This window comes from Trachinotus anak, unplaced genomic scaffold, assembly GCF_046630095.1.
Source record: "Trachinotus anak isolate AG129_WGS33_773 ecotype Australia unplaced genomic scaffold, CSIRO_AGI_Tana_v1 ptg000019l, whole genome shotgun sequence".
NCBI classification, from domain to species: Eukaryota; Metazoa; Chordata; class Actinopteri; order Carangiformes; family Carangidae; genus Trachinotus; species Trachinotus anak.
Genome location: NW_027273870.1, coordinates 9737552 through 9760834, shown reverse-complemented (window position 1 = coordinate 9760834; position 23283 = coordinate 9737552). Strand labels below are relative to the sequence as shown.

At 39.2% G+C, this 23283-nt stretch overlaps 2 protein-coding genes across 4 annotated transcripts in view; both read right to left on the bottom strand.

The window, feature by feature from the left end:
- The window catches only part of LOC139636678 (endonuclease V-like), a 69824-nt gene extending 52134 nt beyond the window's left edge, over window positions 1-17690 (bottom strand). For both annotated transcript variants that reach the window (XM_071504928.1, XM_071504929.1), the window contains exons 1-5: window positions 17528-17690; window positions 14290-14461; window positions 10701-10835; window positions 9157-9196; window positions 6595-6707 (exon numbers count right to left, since the gene is read on the bottom strand). In XM_071504928.1, the coding sequence (XP_071361029.1) occupies window positions 6595-6707; window positions 9157-9196; window positions 10701-10835; window positions 14290-14461; window positions 17528-17571 (504 nt within the window). In that variant the 5' untranslated portion in view covers window positions 17572-17690. The remainder of the gene's footprint in view (window positions 1-6594; window positions 6708-9156; window positions 9197-10700; window positions 10836-14289; window positions 14462-17527) is intronic.
- Window positions 17691-19348: 1658 nt separating this feature from the next.
- LOC139636191 (SEC14-like protein 1) overlaps window positions 19349-23283 on the bottom strand; it is a 30130-nt gene continuing 26195 nt past the window's right edge. Inside the window, exon 16 of one of the 2 annotated variants that reach the window (XM_071504019.1) lies at window positions 19349-22296. In XM_071504019.1, coding sequence (XP_071360120.1) covers window positions 22191-22296 — 106 coding nt within the window. In that variant the 3' untranslated portion in view covers window positions 19349-22190. The remainder of the gene's footprint in view (window positions 22297-23283) is intronic. The other variant, XM_071504018.1, reaches the window with a different exon arrangement.

Here is a 23283-nt window from a genome sequence, read left to right as displayed (position 1 = left end):
TTGTATTGTTTTATGACTCAGTGTGTTGGTAGGACAGCTTTCAGTTATCAAACAGCATTTGTCTGAAATGATTTACAGAGCAGACTGACACCTGACACACTGATACCGATTTAAAGACCAGTCTTTCTGACTTTGGGTGTAACTGTCTTATGCTGCACTTATGACCAAATATACACTGATTGTTGCTTATAAAAATTAATTAATTAATCGCAATGCGAGCTCCTGATAATGTACAAATATTATTACTTTTATCAAAGATGTTATCACTATTATTTCGTTTTTTTGTTAGTTTTTTCTTATTAATGATTAATTATAAATCTTATCCATCTGGTATTAAATCAATCATAAAAAGAAAAAATAATCCAAAACAATATATCAGTCAAATATGACTCGATCCACTGGCTGGCTAATCTTTGATTTTTAATACATCAAACCAGACAAGATAAATGCCTCATATTTATGATGAGCTGACGATTAACTCAGGATAACTTTTGAAACGACCCCTTCATTTCCTTCTACAAGAACTAAAGTTTTACGTTCACAGTCGAAGAGACAGTGCAAAGTCAGACACAGTGATGTGGACCGCTGTTGACAGGTGTGCTGTGGGTTATGGGCTAGAGCCATGAAGGGAGCTTAGCCTCCATGATGGATGGGGTGTCCACTCTACTATGACTGATTACAGCAAGCAGCCAGCAGGGAGACAGGAGGGGCTGCACAGGGCCTCTGATCCTGGCTGGGATGAGGCCAACAGTGTGTGTGTGTGTGTGTGTGTGCATGTTTGTATGTGAGCTAGAGATTTGGCTCCCATGAAGCGAGTGTAGGACTGAAGCCAGGACAGCAGAAACACAGAGCAAGTCATCAATATCACACTAGTTTGAGTTACAGCCAGGCCATCAGTGAGAAAGAGAAGGAGACAAAGAGGGACAAAGAGGGGAAAAAAAAGAAACAGAGATGAGATGGGAGGAAAAGTAAGTGAGAGGAGGAAAGAGGATGGAGCAGGAGAGGAGGACAGCTACACTGGAGGTAAAAAGAGAGGAACGTCGACAAGGATATAATTTTCTAAAAGTGAATCAAGGCAAAACAGGAAATACTTTCATCCTTTTTGTTTTTTGTCTCAGACTTGGCACAGACCAAAACACACTGCACTCCCCTGACTCTGTTCAAGCACAGACACATTACATTTACATCTAGCGGGAATTCACCTGTGAGCAACAGAGAGAGGCTAGAGAGCAGGTAGAGATGAAGGCTTTTGTTCAAGGACACTTCAACAGGATGCAAGCATGTCTTTTAATGGACACACCGGCCGTCATCTTAAAAAGGCATTTGGTCCATTATTTAGTGGTAAAGAGAAAAAAAAAAATCTAATTTTCATTAAGCTGTAATAACCGAGTTTTCTCAGACTAGACAGGGAAAGGCAAATTTATCTGTGTACCATACTATCATACACAGAAGTTATTAAATGTGCTTTACAGAAATCAAACAAGCATAAAAAAATAGAGGTAAAAAAAAAAAAAAAACATAAGAAAAGAGTATAAAAACACAGAGTATATCATCTAATTAAAGTGCCAGCTTAAACGAAGGCAGTGGAGAATAAAGCAGTGTTTAGCTTCTTTTTAAAGCCAGTTTAGCAGGTTGGGCAGATTTGATATCCACTGGGAGCTGGTTCCAGCAGTGGCCAGCATGGTGGCTGAAAGCCATGAAACCCTGTTTAGTTTTAGCTACACACTACAGCTTGATTTTTCTTATTTAAATGAATACTTCACGGTCTGGGAAATTCACTTATTTTATTTCCCAGAGTGAGATGAGAGGATAAATACCACTCTTACGTCTGGTATAACCAGACTAAACGGTCCCGATTGGCTAAGGGATGTAATGAGCTCTGTGATTGGTTGGAGAGCTTAGTCGTCATAACCAGGGTTTTACCTGCAGTGAAGGCCCAGAGTGTCACAAAAAGGCTAAAAGGAGAGACTAAAAGGAGAAGTTAAATGACTAAGCAAATTGATTAGCAAATTAAATTCTAATATATATTCATGAATTAATAAATGTATTTCTACATGGCGTATTTAATGATAGCTTTATGCTGTTTGTAAATCTGTTTTAAAATCATAGTATTTATTGATGGATTAATCGTTTATTTATATATTTTTATTTACAATTCCTATTTTTAAGGAAATGCTTAATTACTTTTCCTGTGAGATCTGTGGTCCTCTACAAAAAAGAGTGTCCAAAAAACAGGTGGCAGCTAAATCTAAATAAAAAATAAAATAAAAAAACAACATTAAGACTAATACATGTTTGTTTGTATCTGGTTTCACTTGTTAATGAGCTGCTCCAAATTTGTAATCCTACAAAATATGCTAATTCAGACAAAAACAGATAATTTATTTAAAGGAGCTGTTTGTAAGTTTTTTCTGCCACTGCATGTGGTTCCTGCTGGGAGCGGGGGGTGATTTCTAAGAGCTTCGGCCATTGTTGCATTTACAGGACAAGAGGTTATAACATGCCCTCTGAGCAGCGCTACGTCTTCGGGGCAGATTGGAGGCTACAGTGACTCACTATCGGAAGTTGGGAAGACGGATCGGGGCTGGGTGATTAGCATGCTAACTTCAGTGGAAGAAAAGACATGATAGAGTCAAGAGTTAACATCAGTGTTGCTTTCCACCATTGTGGACAGCTCTTGGTGAGTATAGGGATGACATTTGATGCTGAATTTGTAAGGTTTCTTCTAGATTGGCAGGTAAATAGCTGCCAATGCTAACGTTGGCTATGAAGCAACAGCAAAACTTACAAAAACCTCCTTTATATAATATGACTACAAGGCTAACAGTGGAGGTAAGGAAGCTTGAATATTCCTAAATCAGAATAACATTGTGGGGATGCAGCACAAGTACAGAGTAACAACATGTTTAGAGACTGGCAGCAGGGGGAAACAGCTCGCTTGTTTCTGTCCCAAGTTCAGAAATACAACAATCTACCCACCTCTAAGGCTCAAGAATCAGTATGATGTATCTTGTTTGTTTACTTCGTCCACAAACAAAAATGTAAAATGACAGTTTGTGAGGGTTATTATGTGCTGGAGTCTTCCTTAGTCTTTATGCTCATGTCCTCACTCCAGCTTTGTACTTACTGCACAGACATGACAATCCTTTTTGTCATTTCACACATAATCAAGTTTTAGTATTAGTATTACTATGTAGAGACAATTTCTGACGTTTTCTGACAGTTTCTGATGCTGCACACAGTTGTTGTTCACTAACTGCTTATCATCTCCTGACTCCAGCTCTGTACTAATAACACACACACTGAGAGTGATATTGATCTTTTCATCTCACTCTCAGACAGATAAAGCATAATTGTGTTTCTCAAAATACTGAGCTCTTTTGAAGCACTAGAACTAATTTTTAAGATGAATATGTCATACAATGTAACTGTAACTTGTAGGACCGTGTCTGTAACCACAGCGCATCCAGCAACAAATGATGTGTTTTTATCCTGTTAAACCACATAATACTTTCGTTTGACATTACACACACACACACACACACACACACACACACACACACACACACACACACACACACACACACACTTACTCTTGAGGCTCACACATTAAATTAATGCAAAAGTGAGAAAGTTGTGTCTGAAACTTTCAGAGACACTTCTCAGACAGCATATTGTATTTTAAAAACTGAAATGTTTTCTGATACGCAATATGACATCTAACTGGGTATGGCAGCGTATCATTTGTCAGTGGTATGCGGCAGCGTGCATGTAGATCTGGTTATGGCTAATCTTATTTCTAAACAGTAAATTCTCTTGAAATATACTTGGAAGCCTGATATGGCTTGTGTTTCACAGATTAGTTCAAAACTAATTTCCCAAGAAGCGATCAAATGCCAAATATGGTGTTGACTCGAGGCGCCGCAATTCTTTGCGTGTCTGTTGACAAATGAGATGAAGCCCCAGAGAGTGACAATTACATCAATATGGATGGAAACGGGAGGTCTAAAATTTCACGCGCAGCAACTGATCCATCAACTGAACCCAAAGATGCAGCATGGGCGTGTGATGCCGATGCTACCCGATACCTAAAATGAACATGTCCGAGCCATTAGGATTTTGTCCCTGATTGCATCAGTAATGTGTGTGACTGTGAACTTAGAGGCGACCATGCTCTGTGTGAACAAAGAGATCAGATCTTCCCACAGCAGAGACAATTTTCTGACGCCAAAGCCACAAACAGTAATTGAGGGAGATGGATACACTCCCACAGAGAACTGAATTAGCATGTCACACTACTACATGAAGACTGTTGGGGTTATAAACAGGGAGTGTGTGGCCTGCTAATTGAGTTAGCAGTGGATCAGATGATTGCTTGAGCCTTTCAATCTGGTTCCCTTTTGAGAAGCACTTATCATCAGCACTAGAGGAAATGCCCGTTACCGCTCTGCTACAGAACAACATCATCTATTGAAAAGTGCTTGAGCTCAATTATTATCACTGTCACATCAGAGATAAAAAAAAAAAAACAGGACCCGTTTTATAAGGGCTTTGTTTTCTTCAGGTTACTCCAAACACTATTTTACACCAAACCCCATTTTGAACCATCTTCCATAGGGATGACACATCCATTATCAATTTTGTGTGTACATGCTTTTACAGTCCATATGTAGAAGTTATGCAAATGTACAAATCCTATCAGAAAATGCAAATATTTTTAATAGAAATCCAGCTCAGCATTGGATGTATATCAAAGTGGAATTATAATCCAATTACAACTCATGACTCAGCATAATATTTTGGATGCATGTTTTTTTGTAATGTGTTTTTTGTTTGTTTGTTTTTTTCTTACATCTTTTTTTTTCTTCCCATAAACCTTTCTCAATAAAAGCGAATATATTGTTTTAGACAGCAGCTGGTGCCTGCTCATCAGACAGAATTAACTTTCACATGTTTTTGTTCTTTCCTCAACAAGTCGCTGAGGCTCAGACTGAAACAGTGTGAACATTTGCATATTAACGACATCCAGATTCTGTTGTCCCACAGGTATACTTTGACCAACAGGTATTTGTTCCAGCTTGATTTGTATTCCAACAGTCACATTAGCATTAGCTACACAAGTGGGCCTTGGCTTGCAATAAAAGTCACACTGTCAAAACAGTGGACACACAAACACATACACTTGCATGGGGATGCAAATAGACATGTGTGAGTTCACATGCACACACACACAGATGCACACTGAAAAGCAATCGAGGATTCTGTCCTTTGCCTCGTTCCTCTCTGACATTTCTTCGATTTTTTTTAAGAATGCAGTGAGCAATAAACAAAACAGAAAAGTGATTACACTTTAAAAGCTCAAATAATTCCTCTACTGACACTTGTCAAGGTTGGCGCCTCTTTCACTGGAGAAGCATCTAAAAGAAACACTAAGCAGCACAACAGCTCTTCAGCATCTTTGTTACACTGACAAACCACAGCAGAGAAATAATTCAAATTACTAATTCAAAGTCTGAGTCAAAACACTGGGAAAGCGGTTCCAGGCTGAGGTCACAATGACCTTTACCATTGACATTTGACCACTATAATTTAATCTTTTTATTCTTGAGTTCAAGTGAATGTTTGCCACACTCCTACCCTGATATCTCTCCAACCTGCCTGAAATGTAAATCAGCAGAGGTACCTTAGGTCACCTTGTCTGGTCTTACCCACAAGTAAACAAATTCTGGTCAGATAGTTCAAGTGCCTTTCTAAACTCTACAACTGTGTTATTACACCAGACCCATATATATATATATATATATATATACACACACACATATATATATATATATATACACACACACATACATACATACATACATAAATACATATATACTGCCATTCTTGGGTTGGTCACTTTTAAACTTTAACTCATTTGCAACCTAGGACAATATAATATTGCACAGTCATTGCAAAGACGAATATTTTAACCCTCTTGAAAAATGAAGATGTGCCTTCTTTTAAGTCTTGGCTGGCAGAGGTCACCAATTTGTTACATCTGGAGAGCATTAGATATAATGTTTCTCTTCACTCTAATGTGGCAACCACTTCTGTCTTATTTGTCGAGAGTGGTCTAAAGCATCTATCTAAATACTTGTATGTTTGTGTATACATGGTATGTTTATACATGTACTATATATTTATGTATATACATAAACATACTTCTCTCTGTGAGTGTAATATACTGGACATCCATTTTGTGGCTGACACTCATTGTTATGGTAACTGTAATACCTTGTACTCTAAGAGCAGGGTTGTTTTTTTTTGTTTTGTTTTGTTTTTTTTTTCTCTTTCCCATGTCTTCCTTTGTCTTTGTCTTCCAAAGTGGTAGACCCCTTTGTATTTGTGTTACTTGTTTAAAAAAAACTGAAAACCTACTAATAAAATATTAATGAAAAATAGTGAATGTTTGCCCCAAATTTCACATTCATGGTGAAGTATGTATGGATGAACAGACAACCTGAAAACATATTGACAATGACCACTGGTGCAGAGATGTAAGTTCAGGTCAGGTTAAAAGGTAGTCTGTCCTTAAGGAGGTGACTGTCTCACCTGTGTCTGGTGCTCCTCACTCTTGTACACACCCTGTACCTGCAGCAGGTTCTTGGCCACGCCCACACATGGCAGCCCTGACAGCACTCCCAGATGACACGCCAGGCCGAACTCTGCAAGGTCCGAACAGTGACAGTAACAACAACTGAGCCAGCACTGATATAATACAGGTTTTACAGGCTACTGTTAATCTGAGACTAACCAGTGGACTTCTGGTGAACACTGAGACAGCTGGCAAAAACGTATCCGTCTGGCCTACACAACTTCATGGCCTCACCTAGAATTCTTAATTCTTAACTCTGTTGTTCAAAAAGCTGATTTAATGAAATGACATCAATGACAGTCACATTCAAAATATTTTCCAGGTGTCTCCTGCAGAAGTGCATGACTCGGCCTTGTCCTCCTTCTCCAAGTCATAAAATTCCTTCAGTACAACATTTTGAGAAACGTGTTCATTTCAGTGAGAGTTGACAGTAAATCCTATGAAAAGACTAAAAAACCAACACTGTGTTACTCTGTAAATGCTTTCAGTCTTCATTCACTGTTGCAGTCAGTCCCTGCTGAAGTATTTAATTTCATTTGTTCAAAAATAAATGGAGCTAGTGATTCCACAAGACAGATGTGGACTGTAGTTTTTGACAAACAACAACACAAGTAATTACTGCATTTGTTGGGGACTATTTACAGCTGCGGATTAATACACATTTAGTGCTCCGGTAAGAATAGTGCATGTGGGATTGACTCAAAACAAACTAAAGGGTGTGTATGTTCATGGTAATGAAGGAACATCAGCCAGTCCAACAGTGCGGCTCACTGATATATTTGTAATATTTGAAGACAATAGTGGAGCAGCTGTATCAGGCTTTGGATACGCAGGCAGTACTTGTAAATTTATTATTGCTTTTTTGTCTTTCAGTGGGATCTGTCCACAAGAGGAAAAATACAGAATATGGCTAACCTTATCCTTCAGATACAGAGCTCAAGTCAGGACATGAAGACTGGACATGGGGAGAAACAGCTAGCCTGACTCTGTCTGAAGGGGAAAAAATATGGCTACCAAACCCTCTACAGCTGACTCTTTACACATTATATCTTGTTTGTTAACCCTTACATATAAAAAGCAACAATTTGTAATTCTAGGGGGAGTTTTTTGTGACTCCAGTTCTGTACTTATCACACAGATCTGAGATTAATATTGCTCTTTTCATTTCACTCCCAGAACGAAGGAAAATGATTATTCCTCAAAAGAAAAGGGACCACTAGTTAGGCCACCTTGACACAATGTGAACTACTGCCATAATATAACAGCGATAGACCTTTCTCACAGCAGAGTCAGAGCAGGAAAAGCACAGGTGTAATTAACTTTATTAATGACAGCTCAGTTCCATTTAACGCACAGTATAAAACTTATAGGTCTTTTCATCAAAACAAAAACACGAGACAGCGTTGGGTGAGGTCATGAAATATTGCGAGATCATGCGAGTTGTTATTTTCACCACCATTTCTGTAAGCCTCTCCTGGTTTGGATTCCTTCAGTGTCAGTTGTTCAGGAGGTTTTTACTGGGAGCCGTATTATCCACAGAGGTCTGCTCCTCTCCAAAACAAATGGACCAGGGGATTAAAATCACTAGAAATAACTAAAGTATTTTCACTTTAAAAATCAGTGATTCACCAATACTATACAGCAGACAAAAGATGTCAGGGAAGGGTTGGGAGCTGAGACCGCTGCTAACCTTTGTTTTGATTGTTTCTTATGAACTTATGAAGCAGTCATTCAGGAGGTTTTTACCAGCAGCCGAATTAACCACAAAGATCTCCTCCACTCCAAAACAAACAGACCAGGGGATTAAAACTGGTGGAAACACTGAATAAAGCAGTTTCACTTTTTAAAAAAAAAACAATGATTCACCAACACTCTTCAGTAGACACAGGATGTCTCATAGTGGATGATATCCGAGCTGTCTGAGCTTGGCTTTTCTCTCTAATAATTTAAGATCCAGACATCCGATGACCAAAATCTCTCATCCAGTAAAAATATATGATTGAAAAACAACCATGGTGTAAAAAGTGTATTTTAAAAATGTGGCCTAAAACAAGATAAAAGTCAATTTTGAGTTTCTGCCAGGCAGCCACAACACTGACATGCGCATTGGGGATATGCCGTCATAGACAGGCAGCAAAATGATACAGGCTGCTACTATGATTAAAATCACAGATCTCTTTAGATTTGAGAATTGCAGGAAACATTTGGGATAAAATAAGTACACAACTCAAAAAATATATAACATAGGTCTAGTTATTTTTAGATATTTTATATAATGTGGAAAAGTTACATATTATAATCTATAAGTGTGAGCCGTTACAGTGAGCCCGCAGATATATAGTCATTCAGGCTCATGGCTCCTGCAGAAATGTTATTAATTACTGCCCGTGCTTTTCTTGCCATGAAATGTCAAAGTGTTTGTTGCTTGCTTCATTTTTAGGTCTGTCACTGAATGTATCCTTCCATAAATCACACAGAAGACACCACTCACCGGGTCGGTATAGACCAGCTGCACTTACCTCTGTAGTGGAAGAGACCGTTCCCATCCACAAACACCACCTGCAGGGCAGGGCACACAGCACATGTACAAATGAAATTAATTGAAACAAAGCTACAGCTGTTACCTGTTCATTTTTAAAACATCACCAAGGGGAAGCAAAGTATGTGTCTCTGTGAGCTCTGGCTTCAGCTGTTGTGCCACATTTCAGGTGTTTTTTCATGGAAACACCTTTCCAGGGTTTTACAGCTTTTGTGCCGGAAACACTTTGACACGTCATAGCACAGGTGTGATTAATAACGTTGATCATGGCTGTGGAGCAGAGGCACTGTTAATGTTGTTAGTCCCACCTGTGCTCTCCCTGATATGACAAGTTAAAACTTTTTTTCTGTTCATTTTATTTTTATTGCCTGATACAATGTCAGTTGAAGCAAATGTAGAGTAAGATAGTGTTCACCCTGAGCTTCAGAGGTAAAACTAAATACTAATGAATTACTGACGTCAAAGCAGACTTTTTTCCTGCAGTGAATCATAAGTCACAGGAAAAACTCACTTCAAAGGTTGCAGATAAAGGGACTGCAGTCAAAGTGAAACTGAGTGTGTGTGTGTGTGTGTGTGTGTGTGTGTGTTTGTATTCATGAAAATAAATCATGAAGCACAGTGTAGAGTGTATACAGTGCACTGAATAGACTGATTTATTTATTTACAGAATAATTATGAACTTTAATAAAATTATTTAAAAAACATTAACTTGTTTTAATCCTTTCTTTAAAAATTCACTTCATAGTATGAAGTACAATATTTTCACGCTCGTGTCCTTCCCTCGTGCAGACAAATGGGATATTTGATCATACACAACATGACAGAGGTCCTGATCTGTCTCAGGTGACCCATCCACAGGTGGACAGCTCTAAGCTCAGGTGTGAACGCAAATATGATGCATTGAGTTTAATTGCATATGAAGCGGGGAAGTGAGATCTGATAACAAGTGGTCACTGGAGACACACAGCTGTGAACACATTTACTTGTGTGCAGTGGCCTAAATAAAAAAGGACTTTAGTTAAACCAATTGTCTGGTTGGTGTTTGTGCTGAGAGAATCCACGGTGGCAGCGAGATGTGCCGAGATGTGCCACGTATACCATCATGCATTGCATTCGTACTGAAAGAAAAAAATTTATCTGAGTAATGTCCGAAAGTGTGAAAGAAAACTCCAAAATTTTATTCCACATTCGATGTGTAACAAATATTCCAGCCACTTCTAAATTGGCTGTAAACTTTCAGGAGCTGGTTTAACACAAACAAAACAAAGGAATAAAAAAAAAAGAATCAAAAATCCAAAAAGTTCAACCAAAACTCTTTTCTAACTTTTCTGCAAGCGGAAAAGGGGAAAACGACTTTTCCATATGATTTAAGGACACACGAGGAACAAATGATCAGTGTATATAGAGGTCCCAAATCAAAAATATTTATAATTATGTCAAGTACTTGAATTAATAGTCAATTAATTTCTCTATCAAAAACAAAGTATGACTCCACTTATGTACAGTTTGTGTGCAGAAGCTGACCTGAGGGAGAAGCGTGGGCTGGTTCCTCTGAAGCCGCTGCAGAGCCTCCAGGAGGAAAGGGGTTTCTCTGAAGGCCAAGAAGCCAGCTATGTAGGGGGCTGTCAGGGTCACCATCTGACTGTCCTCATACAGCACCTGGCAGGAGGGGGCAGAAACAACAGCTTCTGTAATTGACTTTTTTTTCAGGGCAGCATGGTGGCTGCAGACACTGCTTATTGAGTTTTCACATCTGTCTCCACTGATGAGCAAAACACTGATCCCCTACCTGTTCACTCGGTGTGATTCACCCTTCATAACTGTGTCAAGTCACCGGGTTTGGATACACAAATACACACAAATGGAGCTCAGACAGTGACACTGTTTGGCTGCATGCTTTGGACAAATGCGTGCACCCAAGTGTATGTGTAAGGGCAAGTCCACAGACACATACACAAGCTGTGAAAGATGGTCACTAACATCCCCCATCTGGCACAAAATGAAACATCTGTTACTTGATTTAAGGCTGTGAACACATTCTGAGCATCAGACAAAGTTAATATATTTAGATTACCTCCTGAGTGCAGAGGTAGGCGCAGTCAAATTAAGGTTATACAATTTTAAAACCAAACTCAGATTAAATTTCACGGTTTTTGTCTGTTGTAGCATAAGCTACATATCTCCTCATCTACAAACACAGACACATCTCTCACGGTGCATCTTTGCTTAATGCCCCAGTTACCAAACAAACATCCTGAGAGGCTTGACAGATACATCTGTCTTAAAATATTTATTAAAAAATATTAACACACTTCACAGTTCTTTACATATGACCTTCGACTGTGGAAAAGTTGCAGTTAAAAGTAGACAATCAAATATACTAGTGCCATTTTCAAAGCTTATAATACAATTGCCAAATATCAAGTGGTAAAAATCTGATATTGTGACAGCCCTAGTCGGATGTGCAATCAAAATGTCTATTATACTATTTGCTAGTATAGTAGAAGTCAACAGAAGGGACAAGTTAGGTTTAAGTCTTGGCTATAAAGTCTCTGAAAGTCATGTGTTTCAAATACAAGTCATTACTGTCTGTTCCTATCCTATCCGTTGCCAAAATTGTATAAAATTATGATATAAAATTTGTATTTATTACTTGTTTATTTATTACTCAAATACACTTTAAACCACTGTGATACAATGAGAATCATTTGTAATTTCTGAGGCACCTTTTTGGATGTAGTTCTCTGTTTTTTGAGCACATTATAGCCTTAATATCCAACTGAGGTCATCTCAGATATCATCTGTTTACTGTTTGTCTGCACTGCTAAATGCACCACAGTCCACAGCCCTGCAGTTGGTCAGTATCAGTAAGAGTAAACTGATGGAAACCAACCTCTTTAAAAAGATAAGAGTCCAACTGAGACTCTTTGAGACTCTGAGATTTTAAAATGAAACTCTCACTGGCTTCATGAATTGGGTTCCTAAAATGATTTAAACAGTTAACACACATTCACAGGCTTCTTGCACAGCTTTACACCTATCTATTTTGGGCAGCACCACCACAGCTAAGCATCTCTCCCTGATGACCTTCTTATTGTAGTGTCCCACTGAGTATCAACAGGGTTCAGGAGACCAGAAGCCGCAACGCTCTGGTGCTGACGTGTGAGCTCATTTCTGACCAGCTTGAAAAGTCTTTCTGTGCTCACAGCGAGAGGACGCGCCACGGTCTCAGATGATGTAACATTAGACGCAAACATCTTTTGTCAAGGCTTGGAGCAGTGGCTACAAAAGAAACATGCATAAACTCTCGACTGTGTACAGCATCAAGCCCACAGAGTCGTGACACATGGATGTTTTCTGTAGCTATCAGAACTGTCAACTACCTCTCAGGTATATGTTTCAGGGATATTTCAGTATTGTATTTTTAACAGCAGTGACCTTCATCAGCTCTGCTAAGTAGCAGTGATAAAATACTGCCTCTTGGGTGGGAAAGTATTGTCGACAAGTATTTCAATAACTGGAGCTGTTCATGTTGAAAAAATTCACAGTTTAAAAAACAATCAGCTTCAGTTTGACCCCAGCTTATTTAAATACAAACTTTAGCTTTTTTTCCTGTAAGACGTCAGCAGCAGTAGACACACTGTGCATCATGTTACCAGTATTACTTTGTGTCACAAATGTGCCTTAGGTGGCGGAGTCAGAGTAAACTGAAGCAGTTTAGGGGAAGCAAGCAGGGAACATAATCAGATTATTGGGCAGCATTTCTGAGCAACATTTCATTATCCTTGTCGGGTCCATGTATCAACAACCTGCAATGACAAATGTCATTAATTACAAAGGCTTATATAATGGGAAGGTGCCAGCAGCCCTTGTTAATCGACAGATAAACAGCAGGAAAGAGGAGTGCTTGTGAAAGGCTGGACAGAAAAGTAAATGAAATGAAAATGGGGACTGCCAAGGTCACCATAACAACAGCGGGTTTAACAAGACGCAACCTTGAGCTGTTTTCTAGATTAAACCACAGCTCTGTTGCGAATTAACATTGCTTTCTAAACTTGACAATTCTACTTTTAGTGCTTAGGTTGACTTAGACATCCACCATTTAATTGGTAAAGAATATCAAAATCCATTACTTGTCAAAGGAGGCACGGGTTTAGTGATTACAAGATAGTTGTACAAAGTGAATCAATAGCATTCTAAAGTCTCTTTTGAGTTTGGATGTTTTCTTTTTGGTTTCTTGGTTTTTGACAAAAGGTTTGAGAGACAACCACTTTCCTGTTATTTCATATTTCATAATCCCTTCATGTTATTGTTATTGGAAGATTTACTATTGCAGTGTATTTGGCATTTCTATATCCTAATATTACATCCACCAGTTGTTATCTGCTATGGCAGGAACATTTGTATTGATTCTACATTGTTGTACGTCTTCCTGTTCTCTTCAGACAATTTCCAAAATACAACTTATACACGATGGAAAATGGCTTAAAATAATGTAAAATATGAGGTAAGCATAAAGCTGCTATAATTAATATTTCTATGTTCACAATGGATCACAGGAGTGGGATACTGTGAGAGGTGTCACTCATGGTGAGAATAAACCCCCAACTCTGCAATTCCCCTCAGCTCTGTGGAACATTTTAGGATCTTTAAACTCATTGTTTTGGTTTAGTGGCCACAACTGTTTTAATTAGCATTTACCAAAAAAACAGACAAAAACAGTAAGTAGTAATGTGCCAGATTTTAGGGTTGCGTGGCCTGTTTTGTATCTTGTAAAAAAAAAAAGTAATGGGGTTAATATGGACAAGAAGTAACAACCTGTGAAGACAGCTCTGAAAAAAACATGTTTAATAATATCTCCATTTAAGGGAGGACAGCTGACATTAGACAATACTGCAGCTGCACTTGTTACGATGCCTTTCAGTATTTTACATTATCATTTGTTACTTTTTCATTATATGTGTGTTGAATAAATTCAGTTGGGATAAATGCAAGTTTCTATTATTTGGGTGGTAGGAGGCTAATGCTGCTGCTGTTCCCGCTTTCACCACTGAAGGTCAACAACGCTCTTCGTTCATCTGTAATTACTGGGTGCAGTGAGGGAACAGCTCACCTCCAGGTCCGGGTAGCTGAGTACCACAAGCTGGGCGCAGGCATTGATGTCGTCCCCTTTGATGAAGGAGAGGTCCACTCCACCAACTCTCTCCAGGCCAGAGAAGTCTGGACTCATCTGCCAGTCCTCATTGTCCTCCTCCACCACCTGCTGCCTCAGACGGGCCTGCTCACTGCGCGAACAGCAGTGACACTAATATTATATATTATATATTATATATATAAACCCTGTTTCAAAAAAAGTTGGGACCCTGTGTAAAATGTAAATAAAAACAGAATGTGATGATGTGCAAATCATGTAAACCCATATTTAATTGAAAATAGAACAAAGACAACATATCAAATCAAATGTTGAAATGCTGAAATTTTATTTTTTGGTGAAAATTATTTGCTCAATTTGAATTTGATGCCAGCAACACGTTTCAAAAAGGTTGCAAAAGGGGCAACAAAAGACTGGAAAAGTTGTGTAATGCTAAAAAAAAACAAAAAACACCTGGCTGAATATTTCACAACTAATTAGGTTAATTGGCAACAGGTCAGTGGATGATTGGGTATAAAAAGAGCCTCCCAGAGAGGCAGTCTGTGAAAGACTGTGTGGGCAAATAGTGCAACAGATAAAGAATAATGTTTCTCAATGAAAAATTGCAAAGAATTTGGGAATTTCAGCATCTACGGTTCATAATATCATTACAAATTTTAGAGAATCCAGAGAAATCTCTGTAGGCAGAGAGACAAGGCTGAAAACCAAGATTGGATGGCCATGATCTTCGGGTCCTCAGGCGGCACTGCATTAAAAACAGACACTATTCTACAGTGCACATCACTGCATGGGCTCAGGATCACTTCTGAAAACCATTGTCTGTGAACACAGTCGCTGCATCCACAAATGCAGGTTGAAACTCTACCATGCAAAGAAAAACCATATCTAAACATGATTCAGAAACGTCACTGACTTCTCTGGGCCTGACCTCATTTAAGATGGTCTGAGGTGAAACTGAAAACTGTCCTGTGGTCTGACAAATCAAAATTTCTAAGTCTTTTTGGAAGTCATGGACGCCGCGTCCTCCTGGCTAAAGAGCAGAGGGACCATCCAGCTTGTTATCAGCGCACAGTTCAAAAGCCAGCATCCGTGATGGTGTTTGGGGTGCATTAGTGTTCATGGCTTGGGTAGCTTGCACATCTTTTTCAGAGAAGGCCTTGCATATTTCAGCAAGACAATGCCAAACCACATTCTGCACATATTACAACAACAACATGGCTCCGTAGCAGAAGAGTCCGGACGCTAAACTGGCCTGCCTGCCATTGAAAACATTTGACGTACCATGAAATGAAAAATAAGACAAAGGTTGAAGCAGTTGAAATCTTATATCAGGCAAGAATGATACAACATTTCAATTTCAAAACTCCAGCAACTGATCTCCTCAGCTCCCAAACGTCGACAGAGTGTTGTTAAAAGAAGAGGTGATGCAACACAGTGGTAAACATGCCCCTGTCCCAACTCTTTTGAAACGTGTTGCTGGCATCAAATTCAAACTGATCATATATTTTTCATAAAATTTCAGCATTTCAACATTTGATGTGATGTCTTTGTTCTATTTCAATTAAACATGGGTTTACATGATCTGCACATCATCACATTCTGTATTTATATTTTACACACTGTCCCAATTTTTATGGAAACAGGGTTGTTTCACAATATATATACAGTGGATATAAAACGTGTACACACCCCTGTTAAAGTGATAGATTTTTTCCTCCTTTAATGTGACCAACCACCTTTTTCCACCTTTGTAACAGAGCTAAAATTGAGTCTTCTCTGTCTATGGCAGATGAAATCCTAATTCACACCTTTGTGTCATCCAGACTGGATTATTGTAACATTCTGTTTTCAGGCCTGTCACATGCTTGTGCTAAAAATCTTCAAATGGTTCAGCTTTAATTTCAGGTAAATCTAGAAAATTTGACCTTATTACACCAACCCTAGCTTCCTTAAGTCAGATCAGACTTTAAGGCTCTTCTAATGACACACAAAATCATAAATGGGTAGGCCCCAGTCTGATTTCCTCAAACCTGATATTTCATCCCATGCTCTGCGTTCTCAGAAGTAAAACGTCTGCAGACTTCTTTCATCATGCTGCCTTTCTCTGGAACAACCTCCTTGCAGACATCTGACTCTCTAACTCCGTAAATCAAAACTTAAAACTCATTTTTATGCCTTAACTTTCAGCACTTTATTCTTCTTCTATTTCAGGCTGTGTACCTTTGGTATTCCACCACCAGCAGATCGGCCTCAGTCTCAATCAGTTCAACCCAGTATAGACGGTACAGTCTGCTAACCTGCTAACGAGATTACTGCAAACTTTCTGAAGACCACTGCATCACTCTAACTCTGTTTGTTTACACCCTCGAGCACATGGGCTTGCAGACTTGTGCCCCTTTCTCTCTCTTTCCTCCTTCTGTCCTCTCTTTCCATCACTCTCTCTCTCTCTCTCTCTCTCTCTCTCTCTCTCCTGTAGTTTTGAACTTTGTTGTCTCTCTGCTCCTGTTGCTCCCTGCAGGTCGCTCTGCCTTCAGAGCTCTACAGTCTGGTTATGTGACGGCAAACGTGATATGATTTAACCATTAAAAGAATTAAGAATAATGATAATAAAAATGTAGAGAGTTTGATCTACAGTAGGTCTAAGGCTTCTTCCATACAACCACACAGAAGTAGGACCATTCTACTCTGAGACCGGGGATTATGATGTAGACTTTGTAATTGTTGGTGACAAAAAGTGTAAATAACTAAGCTCAGGGCTCACACACAGATGACACCTCACTCAGCTGGACTCAGCTGCTCTCAGCTCCACACACACACACACACACACACACACACACACACACACACACACACACACACACACACACACACACACACACACACAAATCTGTGGTGGAGATGGCAGGCAGCATAAGGACATAATACAGAATCATGGTGTTATCAGTGGCCTTGTCATGACAAACTCTCAAATCAATGGCTGCTGGGGAAAGGTGGCGCAGGTCCAGAGCTGCTGGCAGAGTTACAACAGGGCGGGGCGGGGTCTCAGGCAGATTTAGTAGTAATATCGCTCAGCGCCTTCAAATTAGCCCATGATAACAGTGGCTACACTGTTGAAAACAAGTGCCACTGATATTAATTGTACTGTGTGTAGTTTACTGTATATAGCTGAGGTCTATAAACGACAGAACAGCGACCTGACCTTTCCCATTGTTTGACCAGGTCCTCTGTGGGAGGAGCAGACATCTGAGTCGGCCTGGCGGAGACGACTTATCCTGCGCGAAAAGACGATTTTTTCAAAAATAAAATTCAACTGACACATGCAACGTGAAGCCCAAACATACTGTTTTGCTTCCGTATTTAGCGTCACTTGGGGGGGCGGGGCCTACGTTTAGCGCCAGTGTGGTGTTTTGCGGGTGAATACTGTCATCTAGTGGTTCAAAGGGCAAATTACACCAATAAGCAAAACTTGAGTCCATGCAACATTTTCTTGTACTGACAGGCAGTTATCTGCATCATTTTTATTTCATTTTATTTTTTTTTAACAACAAAAAGGGAAAAAAGAACCAGTATTTTCTTGTACTGACAGACAGCTCAAGGTATAACTTTATATAGTTTTATAGTTTGTTTTTTTTAAACAAAAAAAAGAAGAAAAAAATAAGATGCCATATGGATCAGGATCAGACTCTAATCTGACTGATCTGTGATAATAAAAACATAATGAGTTATAGGGAAATGTTGATAGCTAAGGAGAAATAATCACAACACTGACCAGGAGAAATGCAGACGGTTCAGACAATAAAATTGTCTCAGCCAAAAAAACAACCAAAAAAAAGCTTTCCAGTGGAACGTGTTCCACTTGATTCCACTGCAAATAAAATACAAACTGGATGATCTGTTGTCTCTTGAAATTAAGCACAAAGAGTTGAATATCATTTTTTTTTTATTTTTTTTTTAAAGTAGATAGAGTGAATGGTGAGGAGGCTGAGATTACCAAAGTAACTCTGGAGGCAAGACAGGAATCCTGCACCAATTCTGGACCAAGATCGACATGCTCACTGATGAGAATACTCCACCAGAGGAGACAGGCTACTGGCGATCCATCGTGCAACAAGCTCTTTTAACACTCCTACACATAAAACCTGGACAGATCTACTAGAACAGTATGATAGATAAAAGAGGACCAAGAGGGATGCTAAGAGCTCATCTTTCACCACTGAAACAGTAACTCAACTAAATGATCCCTAAAATATGTCATGTGCATGTAATCCAGCAGGGTATAACAAATACTAAATTTCCATGGCATAGAGACTACAATGACAGCTGAACTTAATCTACATATTAAACTTCGATGCTATATTTCATCTAAATTATATGTGAAATACAGTGTATCTCAGGGCTCAGGGCAAATTTTATGTAGTTATGGAATAAATTTCAACAGCTAAACCAATTTTATTCATAAACGCAACAACAATAGGCAATTTGAGGCTTACCTGGCTGCTGTAAAAAACAAGTTTCTTATGAGACTTTCTGCTTCTAAATTCCAGAAAATCAGAGAAGCTGGTTATTACTTTTGGTCCTTCTCCATCCTTTGAAGGATGAAGAGGGATCCATCCATCAAAGGATTTTCAACCTACATTCAGTGACACTGATTTGACCTGAATTTACCCACAGCAGCACTGAAAGTACCAGGAAGAAAATTCAGACTGGAAAACAGCAGTTTGCAATGAGTAAATTGAGGTCACTGTGGACAGATCATTATTGAGAAGCACACATCAAGATTCTCATTAAGTCATTAAAAAACAAAAGAAAGCTGCTGCTGGCATAGTGATTACACTATGTAGAAGGACACATTGAACAATTGGTAATTGACATTGTTTTTTCTCATCATTCTCAAAATTAAGGAAAACTTAACATATCCCTATAATGTTTTGAAAGATAATATGCACTCTACTTCATGATCACGTAAAGAAAACTAGCAAAGTCACAGGTAAAAAACAAATGAATTTGATACAAGTGCATGTAATTTTTCATAATTCAAGTTTAATGTTTTCAAAACATGTAAAGGCGCCATATTCTCATTAATCCAAACATGTACTTTTTAGATAATTTCTTACATCAAGGTAAAGAGAAGATATGCAACAATGTCAGAAAAGGAAGCAGGGACAGGGACAAATGTGCTGACCAGTCAAGACGAACAGTTATAGCCCTCATTTGTCAATGAGATCTTGATGAAAAGTGTTCAGTGTTTATGCCTATGGCTTCCATCAAAAGGTCCACTCTGCTTTCTAAGATATACACAATGAAGTGTTTGAAAGCAAAACTGCAAAACCGGAGTGTACAAGTGATAAAGATTAGATAGAGAGAGAAAAGGAAATATAAGAGTAGTAAGGTCTGACGTGATGCAGCTTGTTGTTTCATCAGTTGAACCATTGAAGAAAAGGAAATCAAGTTTCGTGGAGAAATAACCAGGTGAAGGAAGGTTAGTTGTGTGGTTCTAGACATGCTTCAGAGAGTGAGAAGAGGCCGAGCAGAGAAACACACCTGCCCTAAGGGTCAGGAGGAGTGTTTACACACATTTTACAGGCATCTTTTATGCCACTGTTCCTAACATTCATTCTTTCATACCATCACACACACCTAATAGCCCTCAATCAGAGGAGGTTCTTTTTCTCAGTAAAGCATTTCATGTTATTGCAGTTAATGACAGTTACCACATGTTAACCCTTGACCTTTCATTTACAGTTAAAAACAAGCAGTTTCATGTATCAAAAAACAACAGGCAGGGCCAGTAATTACAGGAGAAAGCCTCCATCTTATGTTTCTTTTTTCTTTTTTTTTTTGTTTCTTTTTGCTGTCAGCTGCACTCGGTTACCATGGCAACAGCACCCGATGACTCTTGGCAATGGTGATCATTTCTGCCCTCTACAGGGAGTCTGATCTATGTGAAGTCATCAATGCTTATTAACCAAATAAACTGTATTAAAAAAATCGAAAAAACTGTTGCATGGATGTGTTGCATTTAGAAATGTTCATTCAATTCACAATCACTCATCTATTACAGTGGTGACCTTGAAAAAAGCAGGTACGTTTCTAAGTAATGTTTACAAAGGCTAAAATGGTATTTATTGACACATGGCTCTTAGAATGGCTATTTTTTTAATTTTTAAATAATAAATCTGTAAACCCAATCACCATGTGAGCATGCAGCAACACACCACACTGCTTCACCCCATCAAGTACTCAGCTCTGAAAAACAGTAACAAACTCCAACCAACACATATACAGCTTCAATATGTTGTCTACTGGCGCGCCATCAAATGATAATCACAAAGTAACATTCATCCCCAATGCACACTGAAATCGACATCACTCTGGAAAAAAAAAAAAGTAGACAATGATGGCAGTTCTGCCAAATTACACCACAACCCTCCAAATTCAGGTATTTCATTGGTTAGCAAGTGCTGACCAATCAGTAGCACATTCACAAATCAGTGACAAGGCATCCCCTTGATGACTTGATTTGACTCGAGTTGCTCAATTGTGCAGACGCTGGACATAAAGAAAACTAAGTGTGGTCATTCCAGGTATTGATTACTGAAGTTTTCAATGTATGAGGATAATAAACTGTGCCCAGCAGAAAATCTAGCCAGTTATTTTTGTGACATAATGGTAACAGAGTCAATAAGTGATGATGATGTTGATGCCACAGAGTTTAGCGGTTTACTGGCTCAGTTGGACTGTCTGCCTGTACACAATAAAATAGTCATCTGCAATCAGCACCCATGATCCTCCACATACATTTTAATGATAAATAGAAATATGTCACACAGTAGAAAGTCAAACATGTGTTATTGCTTCTAGCGGATTACTTCGCTAAGAGTCAGACCCAGGGCAAATAGTCAAATGCTTTCCAAGAATTGATGAAGCCCTCGTGAGACAGACGGGTGGGCTTTGCCACACAACACAACAAAATGAATGCCAAAAAGCTGACAGCCACAGGAAAGCATCTCTAGTTTCCTGTCAACTGGCAACTTTGCTGACACCATCTGCAATCTCATGATTCAGGGAGCTCCACCCAATCCATTAATTCCATACAGAATGAAAAAAAAATATATATATATATTTGCAGATGATATTCGACCCTGGTCTAAAGAGTTTACCCCACACCCACCCACTTGACCTATAAACAGTTCACCAGATTGAACAAACCTCTCTGGTAACAATATGGCAAACACTGTAAATTTTTGCAAGTTATCAAACGTCCATGTGTATATTTATGTGTTGGTGGTGTTTTCTGTATGTAACAGCACATCTAGTCTTTTCAGCCAACGCACATGAATGAGGTATGCGTCGTCTCAGTACTGTTTATGTGGATGTACATGTAAATGCATAAATGTAACAGTGCCTCCAGTGTCATCATCTGGTCCTGTCGCTCCCAGAATGAGAATATTGCTTCTTTCGGCTTCCAGTGCTGCAAAGGCACCCCAACCCAACTCTTGACCTTTAACCTTTCCAGCCTGCACACAACATGATGCAAACAAACATTCCACTAATGTTTAATGATTCAAACTGCTGCCTGGCAGAGATGCCAGACACAAGAAATATATGACCGTTGTGCAAAAATCAGCCCTTTAAATTGTACACAGTCTGTTTTTTTTCTTTTTGCCTCAGATTTTTTATATTCTTTGTCTTCTGTTTGTGCAAGCATGCTTCAGTTCCATACAGACTGGCTGTGCAATAGGAACAGAGTCCAAAGATTAGGAGCAGGACAAGGAGGAGGAGGAGGGGCAGGAGAAGAAGAGTTGGCTTCAGTGTTGATGGTAAAGGCAGTGGGGGGGATTGAAGTCCTCTGCTTCCATTTTCTACCTGGAGATCATCGAGCTGGACTGCGACTGGCTAGAGGAGGTGGTTGCAGCGCTGAGCTGTGAGAAGCCGCTGTGGCTCGACTCCAGGCTGGTCATCGAACCCCTGAAAGAAGAGACAGAGACCCAGATTACATGTGAGGTGGGGAAAAACGTCAGCTAATTTGTATGCAACACCTGAGCAACCCCAGTCTGCCAGTGACTGACTGAATGCATTCTGTGTGCACAACTCGTGCTCATGATGCAGGGCCATGCAGCCAAATCAAGCCTACTGGAAGACTATTAATTCACACTGTGTGGCACATAACACTCAGGCTCTACCATAGCCTGCAACAAACAACAGTGTGTGGAAAAGGGAATTAGAATATGTGAGAGAGGATATAAAAATGCCAAATACTTTGCTTGTTCCAATTAATTTTTTTTTCTAGGAATACTTTCTGGGAAATTGATTCTTGCTGGCTTCAGGTTGTGTTGTTGAGGACAGAAGCAGATCCACTCACATGCAAATCCAAAAAGCCTTTGGTGTTAATGGCTTCCTCGCATCTTTGAAAGCATAGCTGCCTGTGGCAAAGCCTGTTTTTTCCATATTGCATTAGCTTCAGCATGAAAAAGTAAAAAGTATTATTAAAGTATATCTGGTAGGAGACTGCTTGGTTCACTTGTTTGGATCATCAACAATTTCTTTGAAGTCCATGTCTACAATGTATCATGTACACTCAGCAGGCTTATTTGGTACATGTTGTTAAAACTACTGCAGCCGATTACAACAGTCCTGCTGCAGTTTGTGGTGCTATTGAAATCTATTCTGCTGTAGGGACTGGTGTTATTTTGTCCACCCCATTTATATCAATGAGGGTAGGCTAAATAACAGATCTCTCTGTATAATACAATACAACACCCCAAACCACATACTCAACAAACTACAACTCCATAAAAACTGAACTTTATAGTCTTCATGAAGGGGAGATTCATTGCAGTGGCGTCCTGAGCTGAGAACACAGTCACGCCCCCTCTGAGAGTGTTGTGATTTGAGTTTCTCTGGTCTTTGGTTTGGTAACCTCATCCATGAGCATGTGCATGTTGGTGCATGTAT